Source organism: Oncorhynchus nerka, linkage group LG24, assembly GCF_034236695.1.
Source record: "Oncorhynchus nerka isolate Pitt River linkage group LG24, Oner_Uvic_2.0, whole genome shotgun sequence".
Classification (NCBI taxonomy): domain Eukaryota; kingdom Metazoa; phylum Chordata; class Actinopteri; order Salmoniformes; family Salmonidae; genus Oncorhynchus; species Oncorhynchus nerka.
This window is the reverse complement of record NC_088419.1, coordinates 100,268,338-100,281,376: the sequence shown is the minus strand read 5'-3', so window position 1 is coordinate 100,281,376 and position 13,039 is coordinate 100,268,338. Positions and strand designations below refer to the sequence as shown.

Genomic DNA, 13,039 nt, shown 5'->3' with positions numbered 1-13,039 from the left:
TCTCTAACTTACCTGTCTCTAACTTACCTGTCTCTAGGTGTGTCTCTAATTAACCTGTCTCTAGGTGTGTCTCTAATTAACCTGTCTCTAAGTGTGTCTAATTAACCCGTCTCTAATTAACCTGTCTCTCGGTGTGTCTAATTAACCTGTCTCTAGGTGTGTCTAATTAACCTGTCTCTTAACCTGTCTCTAATGTCTCTAATTAACCTGTCTCTAGGTGTGTCTCTAATTAACCTGTCTCTAAATTAACCTGTCTCTAATTAACCTGTCTCTAGGTGTGTCTAATTAACCTGTCTCTAGGTGTGTCTCTAATTAACCTGTCTCTAGGTGTGTCTCTAATTAACCTGTCTCTAATTAACCTGTCTCTAGGTGTGTCTAATTAACCTGTCTCTAGGTGTGTCTCTAATTAACCTGTCTCTAATTAACCTGTCTCTAATTAACCTGTCTCTAGGTGTCTCTAATTAACCTGTCTCTAATTAACCTGTCTCTAGGTGTGTCTAATTAACCTGTCTCTAATTAACCTGTCTCTAATTAACCTGTCTCTAATTAACCTGTCTCTAGGTGTGTCTCTAATTAACCTGTCTCTAATTAACCTGTCTCTAGGTGTCTAATTAACCTGTCTCTAATTAACCTGTCTCTAATTAACCTGTGTGTCTCTAATTAACCTGTCTCTCTAATTAACCTGTCTCTAATTAACCTGTCTCTAGGTGTGTCTAATTAACCTGTCTCTAATTAACCTGTCTCTAATTAACCTGTCTCTAGGTGTGTCTAATTAACCTGTCTCTAATTAACCTGTCTCTAGGTGTGTCTAATTAACCTGTCTCTAGGTGTGTCTAATTAACCTGTCTCTAATTAACCTGTCTCTAGGTGTCTCTAATTAACCTGTCTCTAGTCTCTAATTAACCTGTCTCTAATTAACCTGTCTCTAGGTGTGTCTAATTAACCTGTCTCTAATTAACCTGTCTCTAGGTGTGTCTAATTAACCTGTCTCTAGGTGTCTCTAATTAACCTGTCTCTAGGTGTGTCTAATTAACCTGTCTCTAATTAACCTGTCTCTAATTAACCTGTCTCTAATTAACCTGTCTCTAATTAACCTGTCTCTAGGTGTGTCTAATTAACCTGTCTCTAATTAACCTGTCTCTAGGTGTGTCTAATTAACCTGTCTCTAGGTGTCTAATTAACCTGTCTCTAATTAACCTGTCTCTAGGTGTGTCTAATTAACCTGTCTCTAATTAACCTGTCTCTAGGTGTGTCTCTAATTAACCTGTCTCTAGGTGTGTCTCTAATTAACCTGTCTCTAGGTGTGTCTAATTAACCTGTCTCTAGGTGTGTCTAATTAACCTGTCTCTAGGTGTCTCTAATTAACCTGTCTCTAGGTGTGTCTAATTAACCTGTCTCTAATTAACCTGTCTCTAATTAACCTGTCTCTAATTAACCTGTCTCTAATTAACCTGTCTCTAATTAACCTGTCTCTAATTAACCTGTCTCTAATTAACCTGTCTCTAAATTAACCTGTCTCTAATTAACCTGTCTCTAATTAACCTGTCTCTAATTAACCTGTCTCTAGGTGTGTCTAATTAACCTGTCTCTAATTAACCTGTCTCTAGGTGTGTCTAATTAACCTGTCTCTAATTAACCTGTCTCTAATTAACCTGTCTCTAATTAACCTGTCTCTAGGTGTGTCTAATTAACCTGTCTCTAATTAACCTGTCTCTAATTAACCTGTCTCTAGGTGTGTCTCTAATTAACCTGTCTCTAATTAACCTGTCTCTAGGTGTGTTAACCTGTCTCTTAACCTGTCTCTAATTAACCTGTCTCTAATTAACCTGTCTCTAATTAACCTGTCTCTAGGTGTGTCTAATTAACCTGTCTCTAATTAACCTGTCTCTTAACCTGTCTCTAATTAACCTGTCTCTAATTAACCTGTCTCTAATTAACCTGTCTCTAATTAACCTGTCTCTAGGTGTGTCTAATTAACCTGTCTCTAATTAACCTAATTAACCTGTCTCTAATAAATTAACCTGTCTCTAATTAACCTGTCTCTAGGTGTGTCTAATTAACCTGTCTCTAGGTGTGTCTAATGTCTAATTAACCTGTCTCTAATTAACCTGTCTCTAGGTAACCTGTCTCTAATTAACCTGTCTCTAGGTGTGTCTATTAACCTGTCTCTAGGTGTGTCTAATTAACCTGTCTCTAATTAACCTGTCTCTAATTAACCTGTCTCTAGGTAACCTGTCTCTAATTAACCTGTCTCTAGGTGTCTCTAATTAACCTGTCTCTAATTAACCTGTCTCTAGGTGTGTCTCTAATTAACCTGTCTCTAGGTGTGTCTAATTAACCTGTCTCTAATTAACCTGTCTCTAGGTGTGTCTAATTAACCTGTCTCTAGGTGTGTCTAATTAACCTGTCTCTAATTAACCTGTCTCTAATTAACCTGTCTCTAATTAACCTGTCTCTAGGTGTGTCTCTAATTAACCTGTCTCTAATTAACCTGTCTCTAATTAACCTGTCTCTAATTAACCTGTCTAATTAACCTGTCTCTAATTAACCTGTCTCTAGGTGTCTAATTAACCTGTCTCTAATTAACCTGTCTCTAGGTGTCTAATTAACCTGTCTCTAATTAACCTGTCTCTAACCTGTAACCTGTCTCTAATTAACCTGTCTCTAGGTGTGTCTAATTAACCTGTCTCTAATTAACCTGTCTCTAATTAACCTGTCTCTAATTAACCTGTCTCTAGGTGTGTCTAATTAACCTGTCTCTAGGTGTGTCTAATTAACCTGTCTCTAGGTGTGTCTCTAATTAACCTGTCTCTAGGTGTGTCTAATTAACCTGTCTCTAGGTGTGTCTAATTAACCTGTCTCTAATTAACCTGTCTCTAATTAACCTGTCTCTAGGTGTGTCTAATTAACCTGTCTCTAATTAACCTGTCTCTAGGTGTGTCTCTAATCTAATTAACCTAGGTGTGTCTCTAATTAACCTGTCTCTAATTCTCTAATTAACCTGTCTCTAGGTGTGTCTAATTAACCTGTCTCTAATTAACCTGTCTCTAATTAACCTGTCTCTAGGTGTGTCTAATTAACCTGTCTCTAATTAACCTAATTAACCTGTCTCTAGGTGTGTCTAATTAACCTGTCTCTAATTAACCTGTCTCTAATTAACCTGTCTCTAGGTGTGTCTAATTAACCTGTCTCTAATTAACCTGTCTCTAGGTGTGTCTAATTAACCTGTCTCTAATTAACCTGTCTCTAGGTGTGTCTAATTAACCTGTCTCTAATTAACCTGTCTCTAATGTCTCTAGGTGTGTCTAATTAACCTGTCTCTAGGTGTGTCTAATTAACCTGTCTCTAATTAACCTGTCTCTAAATTAACCTGTCTCTAATTAACCTGTCTCTAATTAACCTGTCTCTAGGTGTGTCTCTAATTAACCTGTCTCTAATTAACCTGTCTCTAGGTGTGTCTAATTAACCTGTCTCTAGGTGTGTCTCTAATTAACCTGTCTCTAATTAACCTGTCTCTAGGTGTCTCTAATTAACCTGTCTCTAATTAACCTGTCTCTAATTAACCTGTCTCTAGGTGTGTCTAATTAACCTGTCTCTAGGTGTCTCTAATTAACCTGTCTCTAGGTGTGTCTAATTAACCTGTCTCTAATTAACCTGTCTCTAATTAACCTGTGTCTAATTAACCTGTCTCTAATTAACCTGTCTCTAATTAACCTGTCTCTAGGTGTGTCTAATTAACCTGTCTCTAATTAACCTGTCTCTAATTAACCTGTCTCTAGGTGTGTCTAATTAACCTGTCTCTAATTAACCTGTCTCTGTCTAATTAACCTGTCTCTAATTAACCTGTCTCTAGGTGTGTCTCTAATTAACCTGTCTCTAATTAACCTGTCTCTAATTAACCTGTCTCTAATTAACCTGTCTCTAGGTGTGTCTAATTAACCTGTCTCTAGGTGTGTCTAATTAACCTGTCTCTAATTAACCTGTCTCTAATTAACCTGTCTCTAATTAACCTGTCTCTAATTAACCTGTCTCTAGGTGTGTCTAATTAACCTGTCTCTAATTAACCTGTCTCTAGGTGTGTCTAATTAACCTGTCTCTAATTAACCTGTCTCTAGGTGTGTCTCTAATTAACCTGTCTCTAGGTGTGTCTCTAATTAACCTCTAGGTGTGTCTCTAATTAACCTGTCTCTAATTAACCTGTCTCTAATTAACCTGTCTCTAGGTGTGTCTAATTAACCTGTCTCTAGGTGTGTCTAATTAACCTGTCTCTAATTAACCTGTCTCTAGGTGTGTCTAATTAACCTGTCTCTAATTAACCTGTCTCTAATTAACCTGTCTCTAGGTGTGTCTCTAATTAACCTGTCTCTAATTAACCTAATTAACCTGTCTCTAATGTCTCTAATTAACCTGTCTCTAGGTGTGTCTCTAATTAACCTGTCTCTAGCTAACCTGTCTCTAGGTCTGTCTCTAACCTGTCTCTAGGTGTGTCTCTAATTAACCTGTCTCTAATTAACCTGTCTCTAGCTAACCTGTCTCTAATTAACCTGTCTCTAGGTGTGTCTCTAATTAACCTGTCTCTAGGTGTGTCTAATTAACCTGTCTCTAATTAACCTGTCTCTAACCTGTCTCTAGGTGTCTTAACCTGTCTCTAGGTGTGTCTAATTAACCTGTCTCTAGGTGTCTCTAATTAACCTGTCTCTAGGTGTGTCTAATTAACCTGTCTCTAGGTGTGTTAGAGACTAACTAACCTGTCTCTAGGTGTGTCTAATTAACCTAAATGTCTCTAATTAACCTGTCTCTAGGTGTGTTAACCTGTCTCTAGGTGTGTGCTAATTAACCTGTCTCTAGGTGTGTAATTAACCTGTCTCTAGGTGTCTAAGAGACTAATTAACCTGTCTCTAGGTGTGTCTAATTAACCTGTCCTGTCTCTAATTAACCTAATTCTAGGTGTGTCTAATTAACCTGTCTCTAGGTGTGTCTAGATGTCTAATTAACCTGTCTCTAATTAACCTGTCTCTAATTAACCTGTGTGTCTAATTAACCTGTCTCTAAATTAACCTGTCTCTAATAACCTGTCTCTAGGTGTCTCTAATTAACCTGTCTCTAATTAACCTGTCTCTAGGTGTGTCTAATTAACCTGTCTCTAGGTGTGTCTCTAATTAACCTGTCTCTAATTAACCTGTCTCTAGGTGTGTCTAATTAACCTGTCTCTAGGTGTGTCTAATTAACCTGTCTCTAGGTGTGTCTAATTAACCTGTCTCTAGGTGTGTCTAATTAACCTGTCTCTAGGTGTGTCTAATTAACCTGTCTCTAGGTGTGTCTAATTAACCTGTCTCTAATTAACCTGTCTCTAATTAACCTGTCTCTAATTAACCTGTCTCTAGGTGTGTCTAATTAACCTGTCTCTAGGTGTGTCTAATTAACCTGTCTCTAATTAACCTGTCTCTAGGTGTGTCTAATTAACCTGTCTCTAGGTGTGTCTAATTAACCTGTCTCTAATTAACCTGTCTCTAGGTGTGTCTAATTAACCTGTCTCTAGGTGTGTCTAATTAACCTGTCTCTAGGTGTGTCTAATTAACCTGTCTCTAATTAACCTGTCTCTAATTAACCTGTCTCTAATTAACCTGTCTCTAGGTGTGTCTAATTAACCTGTCTCTAATTAACCTGTCTCTAGGTGTGTCTAATTAACCTGTCTCTAATTAACCTGTCTCTAATTAACCTGTCTCTAGGTGTGTCTAATTAACCTGTCTCTAATTAACCTGTCTCTAATTAACCTGTCTCTAGGTGTGTCTAATTAACCTGTCTCTAGGTGTGGCTAATTAACCTGTCTCTAGGTGTGTCTAATTAACCTGTCTCTAATTAACCTGTCTCTAATTAACCTGTCTCTAGGTGTGTCTAATTAACCTGTCTCTAGGTGTGTCTAATTAACCTGTCTCTAATTAACCTGTCTCTAATTAACCTGTCTCTAGGTGTGTCTAATTAACCTGTCTCTAGGTGTGGCTAATTAACCTGTCTCTAATTAACCTGTCTCTAGGTGTGTCTAATTAACCTGTCTCTAATTAACCTGTCTCTAATTAACCTGTCTCTAGGTGTGTCTAATTAACCTGTCTCTAGGTGTGTCTAATTAACCTGTCTCTAGGTGTGTCTAATTAACCTGTCTCTAAATTAACCTGTCTCTAATTAACCTGTCTCTAATTAACCTGTCTCTAATTAACCTGTCTCTAATTAACCTGTCTCTAGGTGTGTCTAATTAACCTGTCTCTAGGTGTGTCTAATTAACCTGTCTCTAATCAACCTGTCTCTAGGTGTGTCTAATTAACCTGTTAACCTGTCTCTAGGTGTGTCTAATTAACCTGTCTCTAATTAACCTGTCTCTAGGTGTGTCTAATCAACCTGTCTCTAGGTGTGTCTAATTAACCTGTCTCTAGGTGTGTCTAATTAACCTGTCTCTAATTAACCTGTCTCTAATTAACCTGTCTCTAATTAACCTGTCTCTAGGTGTGTCTAATTAACCTGTCTCTAATTAACCTGTCTCTAGGTGTGTCTAATTAACCTGTCTCTAATTAACCTGTCTCTAGGTGTGTCTAATTAACCTGTCTCTAATTAACCTGTCTCTAATTAACCTGTCTCTAGGTGTGTCTCTAATTAACCTGTCTCTAGGTGTGGCTAATTAACCTGTCTCTAGGTGTGTCTAATTAACCTGTCTCTAATTAACCTGTCTCTAATCAACCTGTCTCTAGGTGTGTCTAATTAACCTGTCTCTAGGTGTGTCTAATTAACCTGTCTCTAATTAACCTGTCTCTAGGTGTGTCTAATTAACCTGTCTCTAATTTACCTGTGTGAGGTGTGTCTCTAACTTACCTGTCTCTAATTAACATGTGTCTAGATGTGTCTCTAATCAACCTGTTTCTGGGTGTGTCTCTAGCTAACCTGTCTCTAGCTAACCTGTCTCTAGGTCTGTCTCTAGCTAACCTGTCTCTAGGTCTGTCTCTAACTAACCTGTGTGAGGTCTGTCTCTAGCTAACCTGTCTCTAGCTAACCTGTCTCTAGCTAACCTGTCTCTAGGTCTGTCTCTAACTAACCTGTCTCTAGGTGTGTAAGAGACTAACTAACCTGTCTCTAGGTGTGTTAGAGACTAACTAACCTGTCTCTAGGTGTGTAAGAGACTAGCTAACCTGTCTCTAGGTGTGTTAGACTAACTAACCTGTCTCTAGGTGTGTAAGAGACTAACTAACCTGTCTCTAGGTGTGTTAGAGACTAGCTAACCTGTCTCTAGGTGTGTTAGAGACTAACTAACCTGTCTCTAGGTGTGTTAGAGACTAACTAACCTGTCTCTAGGTGTGTTAGAGACTAGCTAACCTGTCTCTAGGTGTGTTAGAGACTAACTGACCTGTCTCTAGGTGTGTTAGACTAACTAACCTGTCTCTAGGTGTGTTAGAGACTAACTAACCGTGAGGTGGTCCTTCCCTCCAGGTGATGGCCATGATAAAGGGTTTATAAATGTATGTCTGAGGCGTGTTCCTGTCTCTAGGTGTGTTAGAGACTAACTAACCTGTCTCTAGGTGTGTAAGAGACTAACTAACCTGTCTCTAGGTGTGTTAGAGACTAACTAACCTGTCTCTAGGTGTGTAAGAGACTAACGAACCTGTCTCTAGGTGTGTTAGACTAACTAACCTGTCTCTAGGTGTGTTAGAGACTAACTAACCTGTCTCTAGGTGTGTAAGAGACTAACTAACCTGTCTCTATGTGTGTTAGACTAACTAACCTGTCTCTAGGTGTGTTAGACTAACTAACCTGTCTCTAGGTGTGTTAGAGACTAACTAACCTGTCTCTAGGTGTGTTAGACTAACTAACCTGTCTCTAGGTGTGTTAGAGACTAACTAACCGTAAGGTGGTCCTTCCCTCCAGGTGATGGCCATGATAAAGGGTTTACAGGTCCTGATGGGTCGTATGGAGTCGGTGTTTAACCACGCTATCCGCCACACCATCTACTCGGCCCTGCAGGACTTCGCCCAGCTCACCCTGAGAGACCCGCTACGGCAGGCCATCAAGAAGAAGAAGAACGTGGTGCAGAGGTACTACGGAGCGCAACACACACACACACACACACACGCGCTCAGTCACTCTGATGTACTGATCAACATGTTTCTCTCCCCAGTGTCCTGCAGGCCATCAGGAAAACCATCTGTGATTGGGAGGCAGGACATGAGCCCCACAATGACCCTGCCCTGCGAGGAGAGAAAGACCCCAAGGGAGGCTTTGACATCAAGGTTCCTCGCCGCGCCGTCGGCCCTTCCAGCACACAGGTCTGTCTGAGCCCCCTCTCTCAGCACCCTCGGTCTCTCTCCCTCTCTCTCTCAGCACCCTCTGTTCTCTTTCTCTCAGCACCCTCTGTTCTCTTTCTCTCAGCACCCTCGTTCTCTCTCTCTCTCTCAGCACCCTCGGCCTCTCTCTCTCTCTCTCTCAGCACCCTCGGCCTCTCTCTCTCTCTCAGCACCCTCGGCCTCTCTCTCTCTCAGCACCCTCGGCCTCTCTCTCTCTCTCTCTCAGCACCCTCGGCCTCTCTCTCTCTCAGCACCTCGGCCTCTCTCTCTCTCTCAGCACCCTCGGCCTCTCTCTCTCTCTCTCTCAGCACCCTCGGCCTCTCTCTCTCTCTCTCTCAGCACCCTCGGCCTCTCTCTCTCTCTCTCTCAGCACCCTCGGCCTCTCTCTCTCTCTCAGCACCCTCGGCCTCTCTCTCTCTCTCTCAGCACCTCGGCTCTCTCTCTCTCTCTCTCAGCACCCTCACTCTAAGACTACACACCCTCTACCTCTCTCTCTGTCTCAGCACCCTCGGCCTCTCTCTCTCTCTCAGCACCCTCGGCCTCTCTCTCCCTCTCAGCACCTCGGCCTCTCTCTCTGCTCTCAGCACCCTCTCTCTCTCTCTCAGCACCCTCAGCTACCTCTGGATCAGCACTCTCTCTCTCTCAGCACCCTCGGCCTCTCTCTCTCTCAGCACCCTCGGCCTCTCTCTCTCTCAGCACCCTCGGCCTCTCTCTCTCTCAGCACCCTCGGCCTCTCTCTCTCTCAGCACCCTCGGCCTCTCTCTCTCTCAGCACCCTCGGCCTCTCTCTCTCTCAGCACCCTCGGCCTCTCTCTCTCTCAGCACCCTCGGGTCTCTCTCAGCACCCTTGGCCTCTCTCTCTCTCAATACCCTCGGCCTCTCTCTCAGCACCCTCGGCCTCTCTCTCTCTCTCAGCACCCTCGGCCTCTCTCTCTCTCTCAGCACCCTCGGCCTCTCTCTCTCTCTCAGCACCCTCGGCCTCTCTCTCTCTCTCAGCACCCTCGGCCTCTCTCTCTCTCAGCACCCTCGGCCTCTCTCTCTCTCAGCACCCTCGCACCCTCTCTCAGCACCTCGGCCTCTCTCTCTCTCAGCACCCTCGGCCTCTCTCTCTCTCAGCACCCTCGGCCTCTCTCTCTCAGCACCCTCGGCCTCTCAGCACCCTTGGCCTCTCTCTCTCTCAGCACCGGCCTCTCTCTCAGCACCCTCGGCCTCTCTCTCTCTCTCAGCACCCTCGGCCTCTCTCTCTCTCAGCACCCTCGGCCTCTCTCTCTCTCAGCGCCCTCGGCCTCTCTCTCTCTCAGCACCCTCGGCCTCTCTCTCTCTCTCAGCACCTCGGCCTCTCTCTCTCTCAGCACCCTCAGCACCCTCTCTCTCTCAGCACCTCGGCCTCTCTCTCTCTCTCAGCACCCTCGGCCTCTCTCTCTCTCTCAGCACCCTCGGCCTCTCTCTCTCTCTCAGCACCCTCGGCCTCTCTCTCTCTCTCAGCACCCTCGGCCTCTCTCTCTCTCAGCACCCTCGGCCTCTCTCTCTCTCAGCACCCTCGGCCTCTCTCTCTCTCTCAGCACCCTCGGCCTCTCTCTCTCTCTCAGCACCCTCGGCCTCTCTCTCTCTCAGCACCCTCGGCCTCTCTCTCTCTCAGCACCCTCGGCCTCTCTCTCTCTCTCTCAGCACCCGGCCTCTCTCTCTCTCTCAGCACCCTCGGCCTCTCTCTCTCTCTCTCAGCACCCTCGGCCTCTCTCTCTCTCTCTCAGCACCCTCGGCCTCTCTCTCTCTCTCTCAGCACCCTCGGCCTCTCTCTCTCTCTCTCAGCACCCTCGGCCTCTCTCTCTCTCTCTCAGCACCCATGGTCGGCACCTCTCGGCCTCTCTCTCTCTCAGCAGCACCTCTCTCCTCTCAGCACCTCGGCCTCTCTCTCTCTCAGCACCCTCGGCCTCTCTCTCTCTCAGCACCCTCGGCCTCTCAGCACCCTCGGCCTCTCTCTCTCTCAGCACCCTCGGCCTCTCTCAGCACATGGTTTCAGGATGGATCTTTTAGTGAGACACAACATGGTCTGCCTGTTCCAGTATCTCTGCAACGTCCGGCCTCCTGGGCTTTTCGTTTAATGTCCTCTCCTCCTCCTCCTCCTCCTCCTCCTCCTCCTCCTCCCCTCCTCCTCCTCCTCCCCCTCCTCTGTAGCTGTACATGGTTCGCACCATGCTGGAGTCTCTGATAGCTGATAAGAGTGGTTCTAAGAAGACCCTCCGCAGCAGTCTGGAGGGACCCACCATCATGGACATGGAGAAGTTCCACAGAGAGTCCTTCTTCTATACTCACCTGCTCAACTTCAGCGGTAAGGAGTTTACAGAACCATCCTGCTCTGTCTCTCCCTGTTCCCTCTCTACCTCTAACCCTCCGTCTGTCCCCCCCCTAACCCTCTGTCTGTCCCCTCTCTAACCCTCTGTCTGTCCCCTCTCTAACCCTCTGTCTGTCCCCTCTCTAACCCTCTGTCTGTCCCCTCTCTAACCCTCTGTCTGTCCCCTCTCTAACCCTCCGTCTGTCCCTGTCCCCTCTCTAACCCTCCGTCTGTCCCCTCTCTAACCCCCTCCGTCCCCTCCCCCCCTCCCCTCTCTAACCCTCCTAATCCCCCCTGTCCCCCTGTCCCCTCTCTAACCCTCCCTGTCCCTCTCTAACCCCCCCCTCCTAACCCTCTGTCCCCTCTCTAACCCTCCGTCTGTCCCCTCTCTAACCCTCCCTCTGTCCCCTCCCCTCTCTAACCCTCCGTCTGTCCCCTCTCTAACCCTCCGTCTGTCCCCTCTCTAACCCTCCGTCTGTCCCCTCTCTAACCCTCCGTCTGTCCCCTCTCTAACCCTCCGTCTGTCCCCTCTCTAACCCTCCGTCTGTCCCCTCTCTAACCCTCCGTCTGTCCCCTCTCTAACCCCCTGTCCCTCTCTAACCCTCCCCTCTCTAACCCCCTCTGTCCCCTCTCTAACCCCCTGTCCCCTCTCTAACCCCCTGTCCCCTCTCTAACCCCCTGTCCCCTCTCTCCCTAACCCCCTGTCCCCCTCTAACCCCCTGTCCCCTCTCTAACCCCCTGTCCCCTCTCTAACCCCTGTCCCTCTCTAACCCCTGTCCCCTCTCTAACCCCTGTCCCCTCTCTAACCCCTGCCTGTCCCTCTCTAACCCCCTGTCTCCTCTCTAACCCCCTGTCCCCTCTCTAACCCCCTGTCCCCTCTCTAACCCCCTGTCCCCTCTCTAACCCCTGTCCCTCTCTAACCCCTGTCCCCTCTCTAACCCCTGTCCCCTCTCCCTCTGTCCCTAACCCCCTGTCCCCTCTCTAACCCCCTGTCCCCTCTCCCTAACCCCCTCTGTCCCCTCTCTAACCCTCTGTCCCTCTCTAACCCCATGTCCCCTCTCTAACCCTCTGTCCTGTCCCCTCTCTAACCCTCTGCCTGTCCCCCCTCTCTAACCCCTCTGCCTGTCCCCTCTCTAACCCTCTGCCTGTCCCCTCTCTAACCCTCTGCCTGTCCCCTCTCTAACCCTCTGCCTGTCCCTCTCTAACCCCTGTCCCCTCTCTAACCCTCTGTCCCCTCTCTAACCCTCTGTCCCCTCTCTAACCCCTGTCCCTCCCTACCCCTCTGTCCCCTCTCTAACCCCCTGTCCCCTCTCTAACCCTCTGTCCCCTCTCTAACCCTCCGTCTGTCCCCTCTCTAACCCCCTGTCCCCTCTCTAACCCTCTGTCCCCTAACAGAGACCCTACAGCAGTGCTGTGACCTGTCTCAGCTGTGGTTCAGAGAGTTCTTCCTGGAGCTGACCATGGGGCGCAGGATCCAGTTCCCCATCGAGATGTCCATGCCCTGGATCCTCACAGACCACATTCTGGAGACCAAGGAGGCCTCTATGATGGAGTAAGGAGGACACACACACACACACACACACACACAGAGTCGTGTCTTCCATCCAGAGCCAGTCTCATGAAGTGTCTGTCCTCCAGGTATGTGCTGTATCCTCTGGACCTCTATAATGACAGTGCCCACTACGCCCTGACCAAGTTCAAGAAGCAGTTTCTCTACGATGAGATAGAAGCAGAGGTAACTAGTTCACCATTAGACTAGTCATCACTACAGCAGAGGTAACTAGTTCACCGTTAGACTAGTGCCCACTACGCCCTGACCAAGCAGAGGTAACTAGTTCACCGTTAGACTAGTCATCACTACAGCAGAGGTAACTAGTTCACCATTAGACTAGTGCCCACTACGCCCTGACCAAGCAGAGGTAACTAGTCATCACTACAGCAGAGGTAACTAGTTCACCGTTAGACTAGTCATCACTACAGCAGAGGTAACTAGTTCACCATTAGACTAGTCATCACTACAGCAGAGGTAACTAGTTCACCATTAGACTAGTCATCACTACAGCAGAGGTAACTAGTTCACCGTTAGACTAGTCATCACTACAGCAGAGGTAACTAGTTCACCATTAGACTAGTCATCACTACAGCAGAGGTAACTAGTTCACCAGAGGTAGACTAGTCATCACTACAGCAGAGGTAACTAGTTCACCATTAGACTAGTCATCACTACAGCAGAGGTAACTAGTTCACCATTAGACTAGTCATCACTACAGCAGAGGTAACTAGTTCACCGTTAGACTAGTCATCACTACAGCAGAGGTAACTAGTTCACCGTTAGACTAGTCATCACTACAGCAGAGGTAACTAGTTCACCATTAGACTAGTCA

At 46.1% G+C, this 13,039-nt stretch overlaps 1 protein-coding gene across 5 annotated transcripts in view; it reads left to right on the top strand.

Moving 5' to 3' along the window:
* Positions 1–13,039, top strand: part of LOC115121238 (cytoplasmic FMR1-interacting protein 1 homolog) — a 123,010-nt gene that overhangs the window by 69,140 nt on the left and 40,831 nt on the right. For all 5 annotated transcript variants that reach the window (XM_065009396.1, XM_065009398.1, XM_065009397.1 and 2 more), the window contains 5 exons: positions 7,909–8,075; positions 8,159–8,306; positions 10,499–10,652; positions 12,051–12,207; positions 12,294–12,390. In XM_065009396.1, coding sequence (XP_064865468.1) covers positions 7,909–8,075; positions 8,159–8,306; positions 10,499–10,652; positions 12,051–12,207; positions 12,294–12,390 — 723 coding nt within the window. The remainder of the gene's footprint in view (positions 1–7,908; positions 8,076–8,158; positions 8,307–10,498; positions 10,653–12,050; positions 12,208–12,293; positions 12,391–13,039) is intronic.